Here is a 23,351-nt window from a genome sequence, read left to right on the forward strand (position 1 = left end):
TGAATTTCACCGTGAAACAAAGGGGATAAAGCCCACCCTGCACATTCGTTGCGAAGACTAGCTGAGAAAGATCCAGATGGCCCCCGCTGGGCCCAGCATACAGTAGGCGCTTTCCCCAAGGAACTGGCCGTCCTCAGCCTGCTTATCCCTGTGGGCGTCAGCCGCGCTCGCTCAACGATTCCTCCACCTCCGCTCCCACACTTATGACTTGGGCCCCTACTATGTGCCAGGCGCTAGGCAGACACTTGGCCCCATTTCAGCTCTGCCTCTCCGTGCATCTTGCAAACAGGAGATGCGAGGTCCCCCCAGAGCACAGAGAGAGGAGAGGAGTCTCTTGAGTGCGTGTGAAGGAGGAAGGGAGGGAAGCAGTGGGTGGAGAAGACATCTCGTGGCTGAGGGAAACGCTGAACAAACCTTTTTATTTTTTGCCCACAGCAAAATCGCATAAATAAATAAATAAAAGAAAATCAATAGCGTTTTCTGAGTGTGGCTTGGCAGAGCCGAGGATCTCAGCCCTCAGAGAAGACAAGAGGTGGTGTCCCAGCCAAGGGAGGGTGGTGCAGAGCCTGGGGGCCAGGAGGGGTCCTAGGAGGGAGGGGGACGGAAGGCTGTCCCCAGGGAAGGGTTGTTCTCAAGCGCAGGCGGGATGCTCTCCCAGATGCCTCGCAGCTCCTATGAAGGCCTCTCCCTGCCTCCCTTGTCTTTCGCCAAGGCTCCGGGGCAGCTTCACCTCTGCCAGGAATTTCAGCAGGGTCCAGGCCCGTGCTCCCCTCTCAGGACTGAGCTGCCACGTGGGGACATTAGAGAGGATGCGTTCACTGCTCCTACAGTACATACCCCTACACACACACCCACACCCATACACTCCTACATACACACACACACATATACACATCTCTACACACACATACCCCAAATCTGCTTCCAGAACTCAGCGCTCCCTTTTGGATTAGAAAAACGCTATACAGTCCTTGGTTCCAGGAGCAAATCACTTCCTCTTTTGGAACCTCAGTTTCTCTATCTGTAAAATGGACATAGCCCTTAATTTGGCCTGTCTGCAAGAGTCAGAGGACCTCATTTCTCTCCCTCTGGTCCACTGACAGGGCCAGTGAGACCTGGACATCTCTCCTCATGCCTTTTCTGGATGAGGTTTGAGTTGGGGATTTCTCCCAGGAATGGGGAAAGGGGGGAGGTAGTCATTCTGGGTGTCCATGGGTTTGTGTCCAGAGGTACCAGGGAGAAGCACCGGGCAGCAGAGAAAGCACCAGGTTTACAATCCAACAGACCTGGACTCAAATCCTAGGACCACAGTTTAATATCTGTGTGACTTTGGGCCAGTAACTGACCACCCCTCCACCCCCTCCTTGCCGAGCCTCGGCCGTCTCATCTGTCGCGTGGGCACAGTAATATTCACACTGAAGAGTGCTGGGTGAATGAAGGGAGGATGATGCAGGGAAAGGGCCCAGCCCAGGCCCAGCACGTAGTAGAGTCTCCTACTCTCATCTCTGAAGGTCTCTCATTGTACGGGAGGTGGGCCCCAGACCACCTTCCTGACACTCAGAGGACCTGAGAGCTTGGCTCCTAAAATTCCTCACTTTGGCTCCCCCTCCAAGGCCCCCAAAGCTCAGGATCAAGCAACAGTGGGAAGCCCCTCCCTCAAGGAGAACGTGGGGCCCTTGGTCTTGATCAGACATGTAAAAAAAGAATTGCTTTGTGTACTCAGTAGCCACCATGAGGCCCTAACGCTGCAACCTGCACAGCCTGGCCCACAGCTGCCGTCATTGTCACTTATTTACCTGGCTTACAGTCTGCCTCGATCCAGGAGAACGTAAGCGGGGATTTTGGTGTGTCTGGTGGGCTTTGCTGCATTCTCAGTACTTAGAACAGTGTCTAGAACAGGGTGGATGCTTAATGAATGTTTGATGGGTGAACCAATGAATGAATGAATGAATGAATGAATACCCTTCCCAGATCCCAACTCCGCCCCCAGAGTTGTTGGCGATGGGCTTGGACATAAGCCTTCTGTTGGTCTTCTGCACCCCGGGCATGAATAAAGAGAAGAAAACCTGTCACATCTGAGCAAACCCCTCCCCGACAACAGGAACCCCAGGGGGCTGTGCTGTCCTGGGATTCCTGTTCAGACAAGAACATTTCATCAACAGAGTGAAAAAAAAGTGTGTTCAGGGCGGGTTGGTTCTGTCTCCCTCTCCGACGGTGAGGGTGCTGCTGAGGTTGACACCTCACAATCCTATCTCCCAGGGCTGGGTCCTGGCTGCCCCCGACCGTGACCTGAACCTTTTTGCTTCCTTGAGTGGATTAAACTGTCAAGTTTCCAGGTGTTTGTCGAGCGACGGGAGAGCCGCAGACAGTAATGTGGTTTTATTTACAACATAACCTCTTCAGCAACATCACTGGATTCTGAAAACACAGAACAATTTTCAGCCTCTAGGGGATTTCTAAGACATGATTTCCATAAAAATTAAATATTGATGAATCTTATCTCTCTGCCAACCTCCCTGTTCCCCGCACTTCCACCCTAAGCCCAAGTGAGAGGCAGAGAGAAGGGGAGAAAACGAACTGAAAAAGCAAAGCAGCAGAAGAAAGCGGGGACAGAGATGTGGGACCGTTTCAATTAAACAGACGCGGCGTTAGAGAGGGAGCTGGCGCAGCTGAGTCCGCAGGTGGGGTAGGGACAGGCGCATCCTAACCCCGCACTTCCTCGACAGCCTGAGCCTGGGTGTCCAGGATGCAGCCTCGGGCAGGGGCTGCGGGGTGGGCGGGCACAGTCTGGAGCCAGGTCATGATACGGCCAGGCCTGGGCCCGCTGGGTCCACGTGCAAAGGCTTGGGCATGGCCAAGGGGTCACGGAGTAGGTCCTGGTAGTAGAGCCTCGATTTTGTCATCCGTGAAGGGGGTATCGCTTAATGATGAAGCGCTCTGGAGTCAGCAGGTGTGAGTTTAAATTTAGATGGACTGAGTCTTGAATTCTCCAGATGTAAAGGGGATTCAAGGATGGAATGAAATACGGTCATCCCTTGTTATCTGCAGGGATCAGTCTCAGGACCTGCTGCGGATACTGGAACCCGCGAATCCGCAAGTCTGCGGTTCTGCATCCACAGATTAAACTAGCGGCAGAGGATGTAGCACTGCGGCACCGATTTATTGAAGAAGATCCGCGTGTAAGTGGACAAGCACAGTTCACACTCCTGTTGTTCAAGGGACAGCTGTATTATTAAGGTGACTTTCAGAGAGTAGATTCTCAGCAGCGTGGTTAGTTCGAGTCCGGGGAAGGCTAAATGCACGTGGTGGGGACAGAGGCACTGGCCTTCCCTCTGAATCCATTCTCCACACGAAGAGCTGACCCACCAACCCCCTTCCATGTGTCCAGCCTCAAAGGTGCTGCCTCAAGATGGTTTGGGGCAAATGTCAGAGTGTCTCCAGGGGCCCCTAGGGGATGTCCCCTTGGGCAATGGCTCTCTGCAGACCCCAGATAGCAGACAGAGCTGGTAACTCACAAACCCAGACCCTTACAGACCCAACCCTTGGCAGAGACGTGAAATTTCGTGCCACGTGGAGGGAAAGGGGCCACGCGGGATGGACCGCATCTGTTGGGATCCAAGCGGATTTGGCCAGAGCCGCCACCCAGCAGAGAACAAGCGGGCTCCACGTTGGTGAGTGCCTTTCCATCCCATAGGCAACTGGGTTAGCGCTGCCATGAAGGGGACAAAGGAAAACCCTCAGAAGAAAGGTCAGTGGGAAAACATCCAGGGACGACGATTCTGCACGAAGAACTTAGACACCCAAAATAGGCCAAACAAGGGCGAGCAGAATGGGTAACACCTCTCTCCCTCCAAAGCTTTTCTCAGTAGAACCACTAGACATTGCAGGGAGAACCAACCTCAGATCACAAGGCGTAATAGCTGGTGAGGCGTCACACGTTAGTAACCTATTTGCAGATGGTGTTAGATTTCAGGCATCCGCCCCACCCTGGGAACACGCACTCCCGCAAACGGTCTACCCACCTGCGCACAAAATGGGGCTTGGAAATGAATTACCCTGGACCCAGACTGGTACCAATGCAAATACCTAAGCTCATTCTCACCTTCTGTCCAAATGAGGGAGGTGACAGGATCATGAGTACTGAGAATGAGCAGGTTTTCTTCCTTCTCCAACGCAATTGCAGAAAATTAGACAAGATCATTTTACCGAGTTTAAAAACACATCACATTGGTCAAGTGCCTCTCACTGGCAGAGTCAGATCATTAAGGTGCTGATACTGCCCCAAATGTTCTGTCCCTGTCAAACTACACTCTGGGAGCTTCCCAAATCCATTTTAACCAACTAGCAAAAAAAAAAAAACAAAACCCCAAAACAGTAGAGATTTCTAATTGGAGCCGCAAATAAACCTCAGATAGTGCTCAAAATTGGGGCACAGCACGAGGAGGGTGCCCCCTTTTCCCACTTCCATGATCCACCTCTGGCATCTGCTGCTCCCAGCCCCCCTGCCCAGCCAGCCCTAATTAAGCCTGCAGCCCCCACCCCCAGATTTAGCTCTGCCCCATTTAACCTTCTGCTGTGAGCCTTTTCCGTCATAAAAGTCTTTGAAAACATTTTCAATGGCTGCATTATAGTCCACCGTATGGCCGTGGCATAATGTAACCGCTCCCACATCGCAGGACATTTGAGCTTGTCTTGCAGCCAAATTAGGAGGCGATGAAGCTGCCATGGGACGTCTCTGCAGCCTCAGTGCCGCTGGCCTTTCCGGAGAGAAAGTGCTTGGCACTTCGGTCAGAAAAGTACAGCCAGACATCCTCAAATTCACCTCTCTCCACGTCCAGGAGAGGACAGAGAAAACCGTTCCTGCCAACAGGTCCCTGACCTCCACAGGCCTGCATTGGCTGAAACACCATCTGATCTCACATTCACCAGATCTCAACGCTGGAGGCGAAATTCACTTCTTCTACTCACTAAACAGTTGGAAAAGACGATCACCAGGATGCAGATGTGTGAAGAACGTGGACCAGGCCTGGGCATGGCCGAGCCAACACCTCCAAGCTGGCCCTCTAGGAGAGTGGTTATCGATGGAGGGCCCTGCAGGGGACCCCGGCGATGTCTGGAGACAGTCACAGCTAAGTGGGGGGCTCTACTGGCACGCAGCGGGCAGAGCCCAGAGATGCCGCTAAGCATCCTACGATGTACCAACAGATTTCCAAACAACTACCCGACCTGCAATGTCGACAGTGGCAAGGGTGAGAAGTCCTGCCCTAGAGTGAGGTCAGGGTCCCAGGCCAAGCTTCCACTGGGACCACCCAAAAGGCTTGAGTCCAAGTCATACCAATAACCACAGGGCAGGACGAGGGAGAAGGGATGAAAGACATTGTGGGAACCAAAGGCTCACTCTGCTGGGTAGATGGTGGTTTTACTTGGAAGCATCCTTGCCCTTCCTGGAATCCCCCAATTCCAGAGCCAGGACACAGGTAGACTTCGGTCGCAGTTTTGCCAAGGCATCTCTGGGGATGGCCCTGAGGACTGCCGCCTCCCAAAGAGGTCCACAGAGACCACCCTCCACCCCAGAGCATCCTACCCACAGCCATGAAACCCCACCCCAGTCGTATCATCCCCGCCCCCCACCACACAGTCAGTAGCTCCCTCTTATCCACCGAAAAACATCTGGACTTTTGAGGCAGGCATCCAAGGCTCGTTGCAGTCCCCGCCCTACTTTCACAGGGCACCACAGAGCTCTGCACTCCCGACAAGCTGGCTGCCTCCCCGTCACCTCGCCCCTACTCAACCATTGCCCAGTTTTGGGATGCGCTCCTCACATCCCTCATCCTCCAGCTCTAACCCTTCCAAAAAGTTGCAGCCCTCCTCCCTCAGCCTCCCTCCAAGACTCCTTCATCCCTGCCAGGCACTGACCTTCCTCTGCCATGGGTCACAGTCACCCGGTTCCTGTCCTGGCCCCAGGAGTGAGCTCCACCTCATGGGGGGGGTGACACCCCCCGTAAGTGTCAGCGTATGTGTTTGGCCCCGTTCCACTGAGTGTGTCTTGCCAAGACCCGCTTTCAACCTGAAAGCTGGAAATAGTGACTCTGCTCCTCACAGCTGCAAAACTCTGTGGATCTAAACAATGAGACTCAAGGAAGCAGCCGCCATCCCAGCCCCATCCGACAATACAGGGGAGGCCAGGATAGGAGCCAGGCTGACAGCACAGATTCCTATGCCTGTAGGACAAAGGCCACTTGCTGAGAACCCTGGATGCCCTGGCATCCTTGTTCTGACCTGAACAGCTCGCAGCGTCACTGGCCAGAGCCGAACAAGTAATGGGTCCTTGAGGTGCATCTCGAGGGGAGACGTACAAAGCTCTAAGATGTACGGGGGCATAAGACACCAAGAGCAAGCAGGCACCTTTCCTCACATGCTCCAATGTGAGACTGCAGGAGCCTGGATTTGTGCCTGTAAATATGAAGAAAGGCTGGAAATAGGAGTTGAAGAGCTTAAAATCTTCAGGTTTTGTATCTGTAACCACAAGGCAGAATTCTCTGAGCCCCGATGGGCTCCGCCAGGGGAGGTGCCCCCCCCAACCCCCAGCCAAATACCGAGGAATCGACCAGGGATGCTGTTTTGAAGCCGTCCTCCCTTAAAGAGGAGTCACAGGAGTCCCTGGTTTCCCTCTTACTTGTAGCCAGCAGGGGCGTAAAATTAACTCCACCTTTGCCAAGGGCAGCCTGGCAAAGTTTACTCATATGACAAGGACATATAGCCTTTGACCCCAGCACCTCCTATAAGTTTTATCTGGCAGATCCGCCAAGACAAAACGACCCACCTACAAGGATAATCATTGCAGCCTTTGTAAAAGCAAAAGACTGGAAACAACCTAAATGCTTAACAGCAGGGGATTGGTTAAATAAATTATAGGACATCCGTGTAATGGAATAAAAGAGTGGGAAAGCGCTTTCTGTGCCAATCTGGAGCAACTTCCGAGATAGACTGTTGCCGGAAAGGCGTGAGGGGCAGGGTAGTGTGTGTGGCTCGTTACCATCTGTGGGGTTTGCAAAGGCATCATGACTCTGTAAAGGAATAACCGCTTGAATATTCATAGACTCTCTGAGAGTGGACTCGGGAGGTCTGGCCCATCAGCTGCGTCCAAGGAGGGACACCGAGTGGACGACACACAGGGGAGAAAGGAAGGCTTGCCTTTCGACACCCTTTGGGTATCTCTTTACTGTGTTCCGTGTGAGGCTATTATCCATTGAAAATAACTTAAAGGACCAAAGTCGCACTCCCTTTCCTCTTGTTTCTTCTGTCTCCTGTCTCCCCGTCAGCCACTCAGCCGGCTGTCCCCTTCCCCATCCCCGCTGATGTCACACAGAGAGGCAGCAGCATAAAAAGCACGGGTGTGTGGTGCCAAGAGTGGCATGGAAAGCCGGGGGCTCCGTGCCCGAGCGTGAGAGCTCTCACTCCCGCAAACCTGCATCGGCCCTGCTGCAGGAAGGGGCCCGACCATCCCCCCTCACGGAGCGCTGGGAGGACCAGAGCCCACCACGGGAGGGAAGGCAGCCGCTGCCCAGCGTCCAGCACGCAGGCGGACACCTCCACGTCATGGACCGAGGAGACTGGCCTTCAGCAGGTCCAGACCAGCTGAGTTCCTCTGATTGCAGCGGGAGGCTCTCCAGGGAGCCGCCCTGAACTGCAGGTGTAAAGGAAGCCCAGACAGGGCAGCTTGCTTCCCTGCATGTGTAAGCAGGTGTCCCAGCCCCAGCCGCCTCTACCGGGCTCTGCCCCAACTAGGGGGAGAGGGGAGGAAGGGGTCCTGGGGCCGGATGTCCGTGAATCAACAGTCTTCTCGGCTTCCAGCATTGTGTCTTGTAAGCCCTGACGCCCGAAACATCCTTGGCAGTGGCTTCGGAAGTGCTGGAGATGTAAAAGCCACTTCAAAGGCTGCGCTTGCAAGAGGAAAGCACGTATGAAAAAGGCTTTGTCTGCTCCCTCCTCCAAGGGAAGCATCTCTGGGAGGTCGAGAACACAGAACAGACGGAGGGCAGGGGCGGTGAGGCAGAGGGTGTGCTCCTTTGTGTCCAAACACACCTGCTTTCACTGAAGCCCACGTCCTGCACCCTTCAAACCACCAGCAGGCTACAGAGCTAGGCGGAGTTCAAATCCTGGCTCTCCCCATTCCTGGCTGTGTGATCTCAGGCAGAACCCTCAACTTCTCTCTGCCTGTTTCCTCACCTGCAAAATGCAGTCAAATCATAACACCTACCCCATACGATTGTCAACAGGATTAAGTGGGATTAACACCTGTGAAGTTGGACTAGAACCTGGCGTGGAATAAACGATCGGTACCTGTTAGCAGCTGTTGATAACCAAACCACCACCGCCACCACCATCATCACCGCCAAAGCCCTTCTCTCTCCTAGCCCCACTCTGTTATGCTGCCACTATCACAGTCCCATCAAGGCTACTGAACCCCAGCACGTAGCAGCAGCCCCAAACCCCAGCCTACTGCCACCCAGGGCCACTCCTAGGGCCATAGCATCCAGCCCAATCCGGAGACGGCAGGACTCCAGCCCCAGACCTCGATGTTCTTCCAGCAGCCTGCTGGTCCTGCCAGCCTCCCTTCACACCCTGCCTGGGTCCTGCCTGGGTCCTGCCTTTGACAAGCCCTGTCTGGCCCTGACCAACTTTTCCCACCCTAGAGCCGACAGGCGACGCAGGGACAATGGCCTTTGGTGCCCAGCCCGGCCTCCGCACAGTCACACTCCACTCCTCGGTCCAGGCTGAACCAAAGGTACATGTGTGACTTCAGCCCCCAGAGTCGATTCACAGCCCAATGCTGTCGCACAAAGAACAGAAAATCCATCAGCATGCCCCAAGTCCCCAGCCAGCATCTTCTTGCTTCCAAACCAAGTCAATTTAATATCTGACACTTGCGCCCAGAGCTCACATCGGGAAAGGCACGATTCTTTCAGCTTTACCACCTTCGCTGACAATTCCTGACCCAGCCTCGGATCACCGAGTTAGCGGGCTCCCTGCCGGCACCCTCTGAGACTCCGCTGCATCGCCTGCGGCGCTCCCACCCCGCCCTCCTCGCCTCCCACCCAGGCTGGAGAATGGACACCCCTCTCTGAGACCGCCACTCACACTGGAAGGTTAAAGGACATGGCTGTGATGTCGCAATCGCTCTTACTTTCTGGGAACAGAATCCTGAGCACGTCTCCACCGTCACGTTGGCCTGTACCAGGGAGTCGGGGAAGGCGTGCGTGACATTCTCCGGCAGCCGGAAGCAGCCCCGGTATGTGACGGTCCTCCCTGTGGGGAAGGAAATAGGGTTTTGGTTGAGAAACAGTGTCCGCCATTCTCCGCGCCTGTCCCGAGGGGAGACAGTGGCTTCAGGTCCTGAAATAGATGGAAATAGACTCGGGAGGGGGCGGATTTCCAATCAGCGAGAGCAAACTGCCTGGAGAGGCTGTGGTCAAGACAAGCTCCTGAGAGAAATCAGGCACCGGGCCCTTGGTCACCCAGGGGCACTGATGAGGGGCCACTTGGCTGGAACTGAGCTCATGCCTTGCTTCTCCCGTCAGCCCTCAGGGAACAGTGTCCATCCTCCTTTCCATCCCTTCCTTCCACGAATCCGGATTGTGTATCCATCATGTGCTGCACTAGGGGACCCGAGAGACCATGATATTCTGGAAAGTTCTGCCCAAGCATGCCAGAAAAGAGACGTAGATTCTAAAATCTGAAATCCCGCCACCATCCCTCTTGCTGTGCTGTAGAGTCACACCGCAACTTTGTGCTTTCTCTGATCTTGAACTCTCACCAATTTCTAGGAATACTCCTCACCCTTGTGGTACCAAGGAAGCCTCCTGCCAAACTGTTCTTCAACCTTTTGGTGGAAAAGTCCAGCCCTCTAGTTGGCTTCCTTGGTGCTAAACAAACCTTCTGGAATGTTCTGACACCAACTGCTCCTATCTCTTCCAGACTCATCCAAGTTTCTCTAGCTGGCATCCTGATTCACATCCCATTCTCTTTCTAACACATCTCCCGGGATTCTTGGCCTGCCACACGTCTGGGCCAGCAGCAGAAACCCTCTCGCCAGTCAGCACCACGGCAGAAGGGCTCTCTGCATGCAAAACTGCCAAGCAGGACCAACCTCTGGGTCTGGAAACCCATCCAATCGACCATGGCACCAGTGGTCTGGGTGTCAGGGAATGGACCTATTAGGGCACAGATAAAGGAAAGCAGCCTGGTGCTGGGAAAACAGTCCAGGCCGGGTATCCTAATGGCCCAGCACAGAGTATCTGTTCTGTTAAAGGTCTCATTAGTGAATCCATAAAGAGTGTGTTATCAGAGTCTCTACCCCTGTCCCCATTACCCCATGTGGAGCCCTTGTTCCCAAACACATCCTGTCTGAATGCAGGAAGCACTTAAGCAGCCTAGCTGCCCGGGTCTGAGCACCAAGACACTTTCCTCATCACCCTGACACTATAGACAGTGGCCAAGGTTGGTTTTGAAACTCACCCCTGCTTCTCGCAGCTGGGCTTCCGTTCTGCTTGGCAAACTCATTCATCCCTAGGAAAGCTCTCCCAGAAACCCCTCTGCAGTCTTAGCTTCTGACCTGACACCTCTTTCTCTGAGCTCTGCCCAGTTCTCAAACTAAGCCAACAGCTCTCCTGAAGCCCTGGTCCATGGCCAGAGGCAGCTGAGTTCATGAGTTGATGGACCTGGGTGCTGGGCTATCCCTCCATCATCTGCCATCCTACCCTTGCCAGTGGTGGGGAGAGTTCTCCCACATCCTGACTTCTTCCCAGCCTGGCCCCTCTCAGTCAGGAAGAGGGTGGTCCCCAATGTGTGCAAATGTACACAGCTGTATTATTCTATAAAGGGAGACTTTCATAATTACATAAAGTGGATCTGGGTCTTGTTATCTTGCAAGAGGACAAATCTGAGTTTCCCATGCACTGAGCTGGGCCCCCTCAGTTGTCATCTCAATTTGATAGCATGCTCAGCTGAAATTCTGGGAGGTTCCATTTTGCTGTCTGACACATCAGCTGACTCTCCCTCATGGTTGATTATTTCCTCCTGAGTTCTGTAATTGTGAATTACAAACTCATCTTCAGTGAGAATTTATCTGTGGGAACTCTTTATACCTGGGTTGGCGGCTGAGAGAGACTTTGTATTTGCCTCTATTAGTACTCCAGATGGCCCAGAGCCGATTTTCTCTTCCTTTCTTCCTTCCTTCCTTCCTTCCTTCCTTCCTTCCTTCCTTCCTTTTTCTTTCTTTCCTTCTTTCCTTCTTTCCTTCCTTCTTTCCTTCCTTCCTCGCTTTCTCTTCCTCTCTTTCTCTTTCTCTTTTTTTAAATGGAGATCCTGGGGCTTGAACCCAGGATTGAACTTAGTGCTCTATCACTGAGCTATTACCCTCCTCCCCAGAGCAGATTTTCATCTTGGCACTTTCAGAATTGGGCATGTAGCATAAATCTGAACCTCAACACTCATATAAATGCAGGCCTGCAATGATAAATTCTCAAGTTATAAATTCTTAGGAAATCTTTTTTCACCTGAAGTTCAGGTCAGAACAGACAAGTTTTTCTATCTCCCTGAACTGGTAGGTGGTATTTTGTTTAATTCTAAAATTTCACTGATTTATACTTCAGTGAAATTGGATTCATCTTTACGTAGAGGTTGCCATCCAACTTCCCAGCCTGACAGGCTCAAAGCCTCCTTTTCTGTCCTGCTTGGACACTGAAGCCTAAGCCGTGTGGCCAGCAAGACCAGCAGCTTCCCCCTGAGGAGACCCTGAGCTGTAGAGCATCCTGTCTGACCCTCATCTCTTCATTTACCGCTTCCTTCCTGGAGCCAGAGATTTCCTTACTTTCTTGTTAGTTTAGCTCTGCATTTAAAACAACATTTGTTCAACTTGACCCAGCATTTCTGGCTGCTTTATAGCTAGGAAACTTTCAGACTAGCTGGTCTGTCCCATTGCCAGAAATTATAGTCTGCCTCTGTACTTTACAAAATAGACTGGAACCCAGAGAGGGGAAGCAAGCTGCCAGAGGCCACACAGCGTGTCTAACACACACTGAGACCTAGACCCTGGGCCCCCGATCAGTTTCTCTCTCCTGCAGAGGACAAAGAAAGATGTGCCTCAGCTGTGAACTCAAGCAACCTTTAGTGGATCCTAACCCTCCTCCTGCCTTGCCACGAGCCTGCCCGGTGAATGTGATGAGAAAGGGAGGGCACAAGGTCTGTCCTGCGTAGGCTGGATAAGGGGATGCAGATGTGGGGACAGACAGAGCTCAGGGAGAGGCTGGCACACTCACGCTTCCTGGAGCTGGGCTGCAGCTCCTCCACGCGGTACACAGAGAGCCGGCCGGCACCCCCGCACACCGAGCGCTTCTCTCCTTTGCACTCATGGTTACACTCCTCTGGCCCGACACTCACTGCTGGGAGCCGGTTCCCGCAGTAGCACTCGGCCCCTGCCTCCAAGCCTGCGTAGACGTAGGACCTGCAGGAAGAGCGGGGCCTGGGGTGAGTCCCGACCTTGGCCCAGAGTGCTGAGGTCTGGATCAATGAATGGCAGCTGGGTCCGGGGCCAGGATAAGTCTGAATCCCTAGCAGAAGTAGAACCCCAGGTCTTCCAACACTGAGCCCAGGGCTCTTCCCATAAGCCCCTGCTGGATCATCAATAAACTTTCTTCTTTCCGGACAACTGGGATCTGACCCACTGAGCTCTAATGAAACTACGACAGCAAACTGTCAGCCCAAGAATCACCTCGGGGGATATCACTCCCACTTCCTGGGGCTGTATCTTCACCTTATTTCCAGTGGAGTCGATGTTCAGGGCCCCAGACTTACCGCTCAGCGCATGCGTCCTGGCAGTGGGAGATGGTCATCTTTCTCAAGTCAAAAAATACAGCCCCTTTCAGAGTTCTCTCCTGGCCATCGTCACTGAAGCATCCCACGTATGTGCCTGCCGGCAGGGAAACACAGCAGAGACTTAGAGGTCCCGGAGAGAGGGAGGGTCCAAATCGTGGGTCCACTCTCAGCACTGTCCCTCCTGGCTAAGGCACTTGTCGGAGGAGCCCTGGGGATGAGGCTGTGGTCTAACCATCCCTGTGGTGCTTCTGGACACTTTCACCTTGTTCTCTCCCCACCCCTTTTCTTAATGGCCCACTGTCCCCCAAGACACACAGCTAGGAGCCTGGCCTGAGCCAAAATTCCACTTTCTTCCACCAACCTCAATGCATCAAGTCTGCCTGGTTTAATTGCTTCCCTTGGACCCCCTCCTCTCCATCCCCTCCCTTTCTCGGCTCTGCCTCCACAAATGTCCCGATAGGCAGGTTCTGTCACCTCCTTGTGATCCAGAGGGGATAAATTCGTTATGGGAAGTCTGATCTTACCCAATCTAAAGATCTGGCAAACAAAGAGATTATTTTTTTCCAGAAAAAAATCTACCATCCCGGGAGGGAGGAAGCCCCCCCTCGCCGGAGGTGTATAAGCGGCATCTGTTAACATGTACGAGAGCTGTCCCACGTGGGAATCATTAGGACCAAGGGACCGCTGAGTGCTTGCCTGTTCAGGTATCTCTGGCTCATCCCTGGAAGGCGGCCTGGGGGACGAGATTCCACAAAGCAGTGGTGGTGCTGATGCAACTGTGCGCACACCAGTGGGATTCAGCAACGCCCCTGCCCTATCACCCCAAGAGAGGGAGGTGCCTCCCTGAGATGCCGGAGAAGCCTGGAGAACTCGAATACTAAGCAAGGGCGGTAGGTGTGTAAATGTCACACGCACCATGGCGTGTTAAAGGAACCGTGCATCGGGAGTTTGCAAACACGCCGTCACATGGTCCTGAGCTGTGAATGCACGCCCACGCTAGCTGTGCCGAGATCTGGATCCAGCACCCGTGATGAAGATGCTGCCCGTGTCCAGGGGAGCGTCTGTGCCCAGCCCCAGGGATCTCCAGTGGCCCCTGGGCAGCACACTGCCGCCTCCGGAGGTTAGGCTGTCTCTGGGAAGCAGCACACCCAAGGCGTCCCAACAGCCTGCCAGCTCTCAAACAGCTTTGCGGTGAGGAGTAATGATCTTGTCTGCAGGTCCAGGAGCTCCCTGATCCGGTGAGACTGGCTTTTTATTCCTGCCAAGAACCTGGCCCAAAGCAGCAGCTCAGGGCCAGCAGCTGGGCGGTTTGGAGGGGAGGGTCCTCCAGCTTTCATTCCTGGGCCCCAACCAGGAAGCGATGTTCCTGAGTGTGAACACCATGCATAAATCTGTCTCTGACCTTGACTAAATCGGTTCGACATTCTGTGCCTCGGTTGCCCCTACTGTCAAATGGATAAATGCACCCCTCCCCCTCCACCTGTCTCAGGTCACTTCTCCTGCCCATGTTGGAACGTGTCCCTGCTCCCTCCCTCACATCCATGCTCTGCTTCCTACCTGACCTTGACGGCTTAGAGCCCTGGCCACTCCAGCCCATTATGGCCTCTCCTGTCTCTGGATTCTTAGACTGAATGTCTGAAAAACTTGCTGACACCCAAATCCTTATCACTAACTATTGTTGTTGAAAATCTTTTATACCTGCGTGTCCTGTCTCAGCAACAGGATTTAAGGCTCATTAAGAGCCAGGACCACAACTTCAACTTAGCTGGTGACTCCCCAGGTCAGGCAAGATGTCAACAATCAACATCTACTTGCCAGAAGGGGGTCAGAGCTCCTAAAATGCTGGCATCCTTTGAAGATGCAAGAGCGGGAGCAGAGAGCCCAAGTGCAAGGAGGGGCTGGTCCTTGGCTACACCAATGTGCAATTCCCAGGGCCCCGAGTTGAGAAAGGCAAGGCAGAGGAAGATGGCTAAGATGGCGGGAGACTGGACTCTCCGTTATGCCAAGAACGGCCGAAGACCCGGAGACCTCAGGTTAGAGAACACCAGGGCTGCGGAGAGAGCAACAGTCACCTTCTCAACATCTGCCAGGGGATCTCGCCCCCTTCTAGGCAATGAACCTCTTGAGGTCACCTTCACTGGCGATGCCCATCAGCACACACGTGACCCACACCCAGTGGACCACACCCAGTGTCCCAGTGTCCACCCAGACACAGGCTCCATCCCTCATTGTGGGACCCCAGACACCCATGTCCCACAAGCTTCTCTCTCTTTATATAAGTCTCAGGACTATCGATACCAGAAAGCTTTCACTCAGGTTGGTGAGAATCAGTTGCTCCCCTCAGTTTGCCCACTTAGTGAAAGAAAACAAATATTTGAGAAATTTCTGATGTGTGTTGCTCAGCAAAGAGGAAATTCTATTACAGCTTTCAGGTAGACATCAGGAGCACAAGCTCAGGGGTTGTTAAACATGTATCACTGTTGATGGGAAATTAACCAGAAGGTTCTAAAGGTGCCTGGGCTCGAGACCCCTGAAGGCTGAGACTGGCACATAGCGTTTTGGGGGCTCCACCTCGAGCTGGCTGTGTGACCTGGCATGTGCAACCTCGCTTTCCCGAGCCTCCACTTCCCCATCTGTAAAATGGGGCTAGGGTCCCACGGAATTCATGGAGTGGTCGTGAGAATTCCATGAGGTCCCACGCCGGCAGTGTGTCTAATGCAGGCGTGGCATGGAGGACGGGGCTCAGTGGTAACTGTTTTTATTTTTACTATATCCTTATTAATAATCAACATTTCTAGATTACTTCCCTGAAATGCAAATCTTTCATCATGAAAATGGTGATGGCACGGCTGACATCATAAGGCTGTCTGAAGATTAAATTACGTGCGATAACAGACGTACATCTAGGCAGAACAGTGCCTGGCACATGACAGATGCTCAGATAAGTAACAACCATTATTATTCTGATCTGACACACTAACCCGGGGCCGAGGGTGACTATGGCTCCGTAAATATTAGCTGAATAATGAACGCATGAGTAAGAGAGAAAGAAATGGTTCCGAGCAGGCAGGCTCGCAAAACAAGCAGCAGCTCGCTGGCTACCAGCTGGCCATCGGGTGGAACTGACCGGTCTGGAGGGGACGCCCACGCCTGGCTGGCCCTGTCTCAGTTTGTAGCGAGGGCCTGAGCCGCAGATGCCTCCCTCTCTGTGAGGAGGCGGTGAGCCCTCTTTTCCTGGAAAAATAATGAATGGCTTTTCTAACTCCCTGACAGAGGTGAGAATGTGCAGAAAAGAAAGGACTTCCCAGGGATGTGCTGGGACACATTCCGAGGCGGATTTATTACTTTCGGCTGAAATGGAGGCGATGCATTATTGTCTGTGACTCCGCATCTGTTCATTTGCACATCAAAATGGACATGCCGTGAGGCTATTAACGATGGCTTTGGAGATATTGGAATGTCTTTGGAAATTACTATCAATAAAAAACAAACTGGCTATGGAGAAGTTACTATTTTTCCCCCAGTAAACTTACTGACATTTTATTCCATTATGGATGTTGTCCAAGGTATAATGAAATGCTCTGTGATTGATGGGGCCTCCTGCAGCTTCCGAGGCTCACAGGATCCCCTTGCAGGAGGATGGCGGGCTGCCCGGGCCGCAAAGAGACGCTGTCTTTGTCTGCAGCCCCAGCAGCTGTCCCAAGGGCCAGCCTGCGGGCTCCTCTCCACCAGGGAGGCCCACCTGGCTGTGCAGGGCCCACGGAAAGAGGGGAAGGGGGCTCCCAGAGGGTTTTCAGGTCACTGCCACCTCTCCCTGCTTTCTCTGAAGATCCCCAGCCACGTGACACCACGGCCTCTCCCAGAGTGCGAGTTCTTCCTCCAGTCCTGGGAGATGTTCAATATATCGAATGACCTATGGAGTGGGGGACAGTGACCCATCAGAACTGTCACCATTTTATATCAGAACTTGGTACTCCTGCGGGACCAGGCATTAACCCTTCACTGGCTAGGTCTGGGGATCACCAGAGAGGGTCAGCCAGAGTGCAGAATTCAGCTCGGGGGCTCAGGGCAGGAGCTGTTTCACTATTTTAACGAGAAAGAACACACTGGTGTTGAATGGGTGACTTATCTGTCCTGTTCACATCTCACCGTCATCTCTTCAGTTTTCATCATAGCTCCTTCCATAGATTCTGTAAGTGATGACTCAAGTAAAGGGGTGCCCACTGGTTTCTCTGGATGTACAGAATCTACATCTACAGCTAAAACCAGGTCACCCTGAGTCCTCACATCTGCTCGTCAGTCACCCCAAAGCCAGATTACAAAGAACCTGTCACCTCTAATGGTCCCAAAGCTCCTTGCACATGTCTCTAACACGCCTCAGGCACACTGTGTGGGAATCATCTGGGTGCACACCTGATTCTGCCACCAGACTGAGCTCCTCTAGTGCACAGTGAAGGCACACACAGAGACTCATCCGTGGGGCTTCAAAAGATGTGGATTGAGAGAAATAAAGAGAAAATCGCATCTCATTTGCCCATGGTCACAGAACCAATAATTGGCAATAGCAAGAGAGAAACCTAGGTCAGTTTTCAAAACTTGTGCTCTTTCCATGCCTTCTTTTCAAGAAATCCATGACAACTTTGGTCAGTCATTTACACTTTAGTCTAAACGAGTTCCACTGGCGTTGCCTGCATAGAGACCCAGCTTTTTGGTGTGCAGTTTACAGCGATCATACCTATGTGAAATGAGCTGTAGAACCAGCTCCTGAATTCTCTCTCATTCTTATATGGAAGCCTTGCTGAGGAATCCCATACTAGGTTTCTGACCTAGAGGATTTCAGATGAAACATCCTTCCATGGAAGTTTCTTTCTTGTTGAAGGCACAGTCCTCCAGTCTTCATTGTACTCGGCTTCCAGAGTTGTTCTCCTAAGGCTCTTGCCTCTTCTGCTCCTATATCCTGCCACTGAGGACTCTCAGCTCCAACCACACTTCTTACAGTCGAGAGAGCAGTTTCCCTGTTATTGGTGGTACAGAACCAAATGGGGTGGTGACAGGGATGTTGAGACACTGACTGAGATCAGTCACCACCCCATAGTGGCCATGACACTCCCTGGATGCTCAGCAGATCCAGGCTAGGTTACTGGGCCCTGCACAGTCTGGATAACTCTGTGTAAGGAGCCAGGTTCTCCCCATGACGGAGCCCCAGCAGTGTGACTCTGGCAATCCTGGTTAGTGCCCTGACCACATCTCCCAGGCCTTGCTGTCTCTAGGCTGCACCCTGAGACACACGCTCCACACTTGCTCCAAGTCCTCACCAGCTCCGTCATGTACCCTTTCCTGACCACCTTCTCTTCCTTGTCTCACCTCCCACTCCCTACCTGTGTTCCTGGGATCATATCCTAAACAAACCACGTCCATCTGAATCCTGGTTTCAGGGTTTGCTTCCAGGGAACCCCAACTAAGAGAATGACCTTGGGAGAATTTACTTAACATCTCCATGCCTCGGCTTCTTCACCTGTAAAACTGAGCTACAGTAATAACAGCACCTGTAAATACTGCACTGACATGCACGTGGTCACTGCTGTACCAGTTAGCTGTTGCTATTAAACAGTAATAGCTGCCGGTTCCTGAGTGCCAACGAACACACGAGGCCTTCCAGCCCAGTGGTCCTCAGCTTGGGCACGCATCAGAGCCACCTGGAGACCTCTGGCCCCTGCTCCAGAGCTGGGGACTTGGTAACTGTGAGAGGACCCGAGAATGTGCACTTGTAACGAGCTCCCAGGTGGTGCTAGGTGGCTGGTCTGGGTCCCCACTTTTTGAAACACCACTCTATATTACTGCATTGAATCTTCACCCCAACCTTGGGGAAGGAATCTCTATCTCCGTTTCCAAGGGACCCAGAGAAGTTCAGCAACATGTCCAAGGTCACCCAAGATGCTTGGGAATGAGCCAGGATCCAGCCGAGGTCCGTCTCAGCTCTAAGATGCTCGCACATCTCAGCCTCAAGCCACGCGCACGTCCAGCTGGCAAGTGAGCAAAACTCCAAAGGGCGACCCCTCCCAGGCCCTTCCTGTCTGCAGCAGAGCAGGGGGACGAAACAGTGAGCGAGGGCCATGGGCCTGCAGTGCCTACTTCTCAGGCTGCTGCCAGGGCTAGGGAGAGGGGACACCAGTCCTATGTCTCCAAACGGGGCTCCTAGGAGTAGCTCCCTTACATGCAAGGAGGCCCAGGGCTGAGCACCTACCTCGGCTGCTGGCGGCTGGCCTGGGGGCCTCAGGGGCCCAGGGCGGGCGGCCCCTGGGGGTCCCCCATGAAGTGATGGAACCAGCGGCGCCGCAGCTGGCGCAGCTCCGAGTTGCGGCTGCGGAGCCAGCGGGGGCCGGGCCGGGGCCGGGCCAGGGGGCCCTGCAGCACGTCCACGCCGAGTAGCAGCTCCGGGCTGACCCGAGGGTCGTGCAGGGCTCGGCTGTCCAGCAGGCCCACGCCCAGCGCCACGGCGGCCACAGGCAAGGCCTGCAGGGGGCCAGGCGCCCGGGGGCCTGGCGGCAGGAGGCCCACGCGGGCCCGCTGCAGAAGCAACAGGCTGCCAGTCATCAGGTAGGCGGCTGTGAGGAAGAAGAGCAGGAACTGCGTTCGGCGGAGAAACTTCTGGAGCCGGAAGAAAGGTTTGGCCATGCCCCTGGGCAGCGGGGCTCCCGGCTGGAGCCCGGGACGGCTCCTAGCACCCAGGCGGGAGGGAGGCCGGGGCCTCCAGAGGCGTCATCCCCGCATCCTGGCACCGGCCGGCACTCTCCTGGGACTACTGTTCCTCCTGCCCCGCTTCCAGCAGGTACTCAAATGGCATCATCACTCATCTCCACCCCTGGACCTGGCAGCTGCAGCTTTTGCCCAGGGGTCAAGAACCTCACCATCCCTGAGCTCTAGCGGCCCTCATCTCCTGGCTCAGAAATCTGGAAAAGAAGAGAAAAAGCACTTAGATGCAATAGGAGGGTCCACCACTCCCACTGCTCCAGGGTCAGGAGCCCTACACTCCTGTGCTCTGTTTAACAAAAGGGCCAGCTGTGTTGCTGGAGCACTGGACAGAGAGCTGCGTTCAAATCCCAGCTCTGCCACTGGACAGCTGTGTGACATCAGGTGGGTTACCTAACCTCTCTGGGCCTCAGTTTCCTCAGCTATAAAATGAGACTAACACTATCCTGGAGCAGGAGTGAAGATCCAATAATGACAGCAGTAAGGGGGAGGAACAACAGTGGCTTTGTACTGAATCCTAGCTATGTGTCAGGCACTGAGCTAAACACTTTCTGTATCATCCAGTTCAATCCTCACACCAATCCAGCAAGGTAGATACTCTGTTCTCCCCCTTTTACAGATGAGGAAACTGTGGCAAAAGGAGCCAAAGTTACATTTCCAAAGTCACACAGCTGGTGAGCAGAGGAGCCAAAGGTTGGCACAGTCTGCCTCCAGAGCCTGTACTCTGGACCCCTACACGGCCTAGCCTGTAATAAGACCCCTACCACCTACGAGGGCACCCAGCCCAGGGCCTGAGTCTACAGCAGGTGCTCAATACATGCGTGCCAACTGCTGACTCCCGGGGTGCATCAGGACTGCTAGCTGTCTTTTGGAAATGGTTCTGCAGGGATCGGTGGGTTTTAACACAGGAGAGGGCACAGGGGAGGGGGTGGCCTTGCATAGCCATCCAGGCTTCCTGAAGGTGGCAGGTCAGAACCAAAGGAACAGGAGACCACCTGGCCGTGCACCTGCCAAAGGAGGCGGGGCCCCCGGTGTGGCCAAGGTGGGGGCAGGGGAAGCTCTCGGAGCAGCCTTGCAGGGGCCCCTCTGCTCCCCAGGACTCAGCTCTCACACTGGGCTTTGGTTTCCACTGGTGGCGCCTCTGAAGTGCACTGTTGGGGGTTGGCAGAGGGGTCTGCAGCTGCCCTGAGCCGGGCAGCTGGGCAAGGACAGCCTTTAACACAAGGACAGGCTTGTCCCAGGGAGAAAGGCTCCGAGGAGCGTGACTAAGCCACTGCCTGTAACTACCGTGGCCCGGGACCCCCGCCAGGCCCGCACAGTTCCTCAATGGCTGCTCTGTGCCCTGGGGACAGCAGCCCTGGGTGTGAGAGGAAAGACAACGTTTGGGCTCTTGTGGCCTGGCATTCCAGGCTCAGTGTCGGGGGGCCAGACCAGCCTGACCCTCTCAGACGGAACGCCAAGAGCGGCCAGGTCCTGGGGCTTCCGGGCAGGATCTGGGAAGATGGGGTCAGCGGGTCCTTGAGGCTGGGGGTGGGGTGGCAGGCTTGGGCGTTAGCAAAGGAAGGTGGAATTAAACTCGGAGTCCTGGGAGCCATTTCAGATGGGTCTCCAGAGCTTTTATTTTCTCTCTAAGCCGCTGCGTGCCAGGCCCACCCCCGCCAGCCTCGTCAGATTTGTGAAACTGCAGAGAAAATCCTAAGAAATCCTGACTGATCTCCCTGCCTCTTGCTTTGGCCCCTCCAATCCATCCTCCACAGGGCTGCCAGGGTGATCCTCCTAACACGCAAATCTGATCATGGCGCTCCCCTGCTTAAAACCCCTTTCAATAGCTCCCTGTGGCTTTGGGGATAAAACTCCAAGCTCCTTAGCGTGACATACGAGGCCCCCTTCCTGATCCAGCCTGTCCAACTCATCTCTTGCCAGGCCCTTTCCTTCCGCTGCCCCATCCCATGTGCGCATGTGCGTACACGTACGTACCCCCCCCACACACACGCACGCACCCCACGGTCCAGCGGAGCTATCACAGCACATCTGCCCTGGTGCTTTTGGACACATTGCATTCGATGTATGTTCCTCCCTCTCCACCTGGCAAATCACCTGTGTATCCTCCAAGGCTCAGCCCAGGTGTCACTTCCTCCGAGAAGCTTTCCCTGACCATCATCCACCCCCATCCCGGCATTCACCATCCTGGGGCAATTTTAATTGTTCCTGTACTTGTCAGTCATCCTCACAGGACTGTGACTGACTCAAGGCTAGAGGCCATAATACCCTATTCATTTTGCTAACTCCAGCCCCCTGCGTGAGCCCCAGCAGCTTAAATGCTCAGCCACTCTGTTTTTGAATAAATTTTTTCTAATGAATGGGAAGATAAATTGACAGGCGAATCCTGATATCAGAAACCTGCTTCTGTAGGGGTCTTAGGGCCATGAAATCTCATATTGCACTTATCCAGAACCGCAGGGGCCTCTCCAGAACCATGGGAGACTCGGAGGGTATGTGAGCACAAAGGACCCAGCTGTCACCAGTTCGGGTCTCACAGACGCATGGAAGTTAACACGGTGCCCGAGCTTCATGTGTAATCCTTCCTGTGTTGTAATTCTAGGAAGAGAGGTTTCCAGATCTGTTTGCAAAAGGCCTCTGGTTACAAGACTGGGATTCTATCAGTGAAAAATCCTGTAAAACTAAAATAAGAGGGGAGCGAGGACTCCTGCTGTGGAAAGAAAGGTTCTGATGAGATGGAGCCAAAAGGCGGGCAATAGATCAACCGTTCAGAATTTTGAAGGCAAGACGTGGCCCAAATTCCACACACATTTTGTACACAGGGTCTGGGAACATGCTACAGGAGGGGAGGGTGCAGTGGGGTGCGGCATTATCAGGGCTGATCATTATGGATTTGAGTGATCACACCCAGGTTCCCCAAGACCCCCCAAGGTCCTCTTTAGAGTCTCCCCTTCCCAGAGGGGCCTCCCCTGGTCTGGGGAGGTGGGCACTGGGCATGGAGACAGGGGACAGCTACTTTCAGGCCAGAGCTCAGTGACCCTGACTTCCTATTAGGCAGGCTGCCACTCCGAACCTTTAAAATCACAGAGCTGACTCCCAGCCTAGAGCATCTGCTGTGGCCTGGGCAGGGTACCTGCACTACTCAAAGCATTAGGGACCTGTCCTTCGGCACACACTTCCGCCACAGTTCCCACCCATATTACACTTGCCACCTGTCCCCCATTCCTGCCATGCTGACCTCTCCCCCGGGGTACAGATCACACCTGATTCACCTCCACATCCCCAGATCCTAGCACACAGCCAGCACTGGCAGGGCCCGTAAGTGTTTGTTGAGTGGCTGAACCCAAAAGCAGCCTCGGGGTGGGCTGAGCCACGTGCAGCATCTGCACAAGGGCTCACAGCCACGCCACGAGGCAGCTGGCCAGCAGAACCGGACAACACCTGGGGGGATACCTAACCACTGTCCATCAGCTGAGCCCGCTGCACCCCCAAGCTGGGAGGCCCTCCGTTATAGCAAATCCACCTTGAGCAAGTCACTCCACAGGGCAGAGCCTCAGGCCCCTCATCTGTTAAATGGGGGCAGATCAGCATTGTTGTGGGATTGGATCAGAGCAAACCTGCTGTTACCTACAGACCGTGGCTCATGAAAGCAAAAGAGGCAAACACAGAAACGCTGGAGGAGAGGCTCGCGGCAGCTGTGCCGTGGGGGACGCCTGCCACCCTCA

The 23,351-nt window shown here is 54.0% G+C and overlaps 1 protein-coding gene across 1 annotated transcript in view; it reads right to left on the bottom strand.

Annotated features, from left to right (window-relative positions):
- WSCD1 (WSC domain containing 1) overlaps positions 1-23,351 on the bottom strand; it is a 35,778-nt gene that overhangs the window by 7,328 nt on the left and 5,099 nt on the right. The window contains 5 exon segments of the mRNA XM_032498464.1: positions 9,188-9,309; positions 12,321-12,505; positions 12,856-12,970; positions 19,121-19,154; positions 19,156-19,826. Of these exon segments, the coding sequence (XP_032354355.1) occupies positions 9,188-9,309; positions 12,321-12,505; positions 12,856-12,970; positions 19,121-19,154; positions 19,156-19,551 (852 nt within the window). The 5' untranslated portion in view covers positions 19,552-19,826.

This window comes from Camelus ferus, chromosome 16 (genome assembly GCF_009834535.1).
Source record: "Camelus ferus isolate YT-003-E chromosome 16, BCGSAC_Cfer_1.0, whole genome shotgun sequence".
Classification (NCBI taxonomy): Eukaryota; Metazoa; Chordata; class Mammalia; order Artiodactyla; family Camelidae; genus Camelus; species Camelus ferus.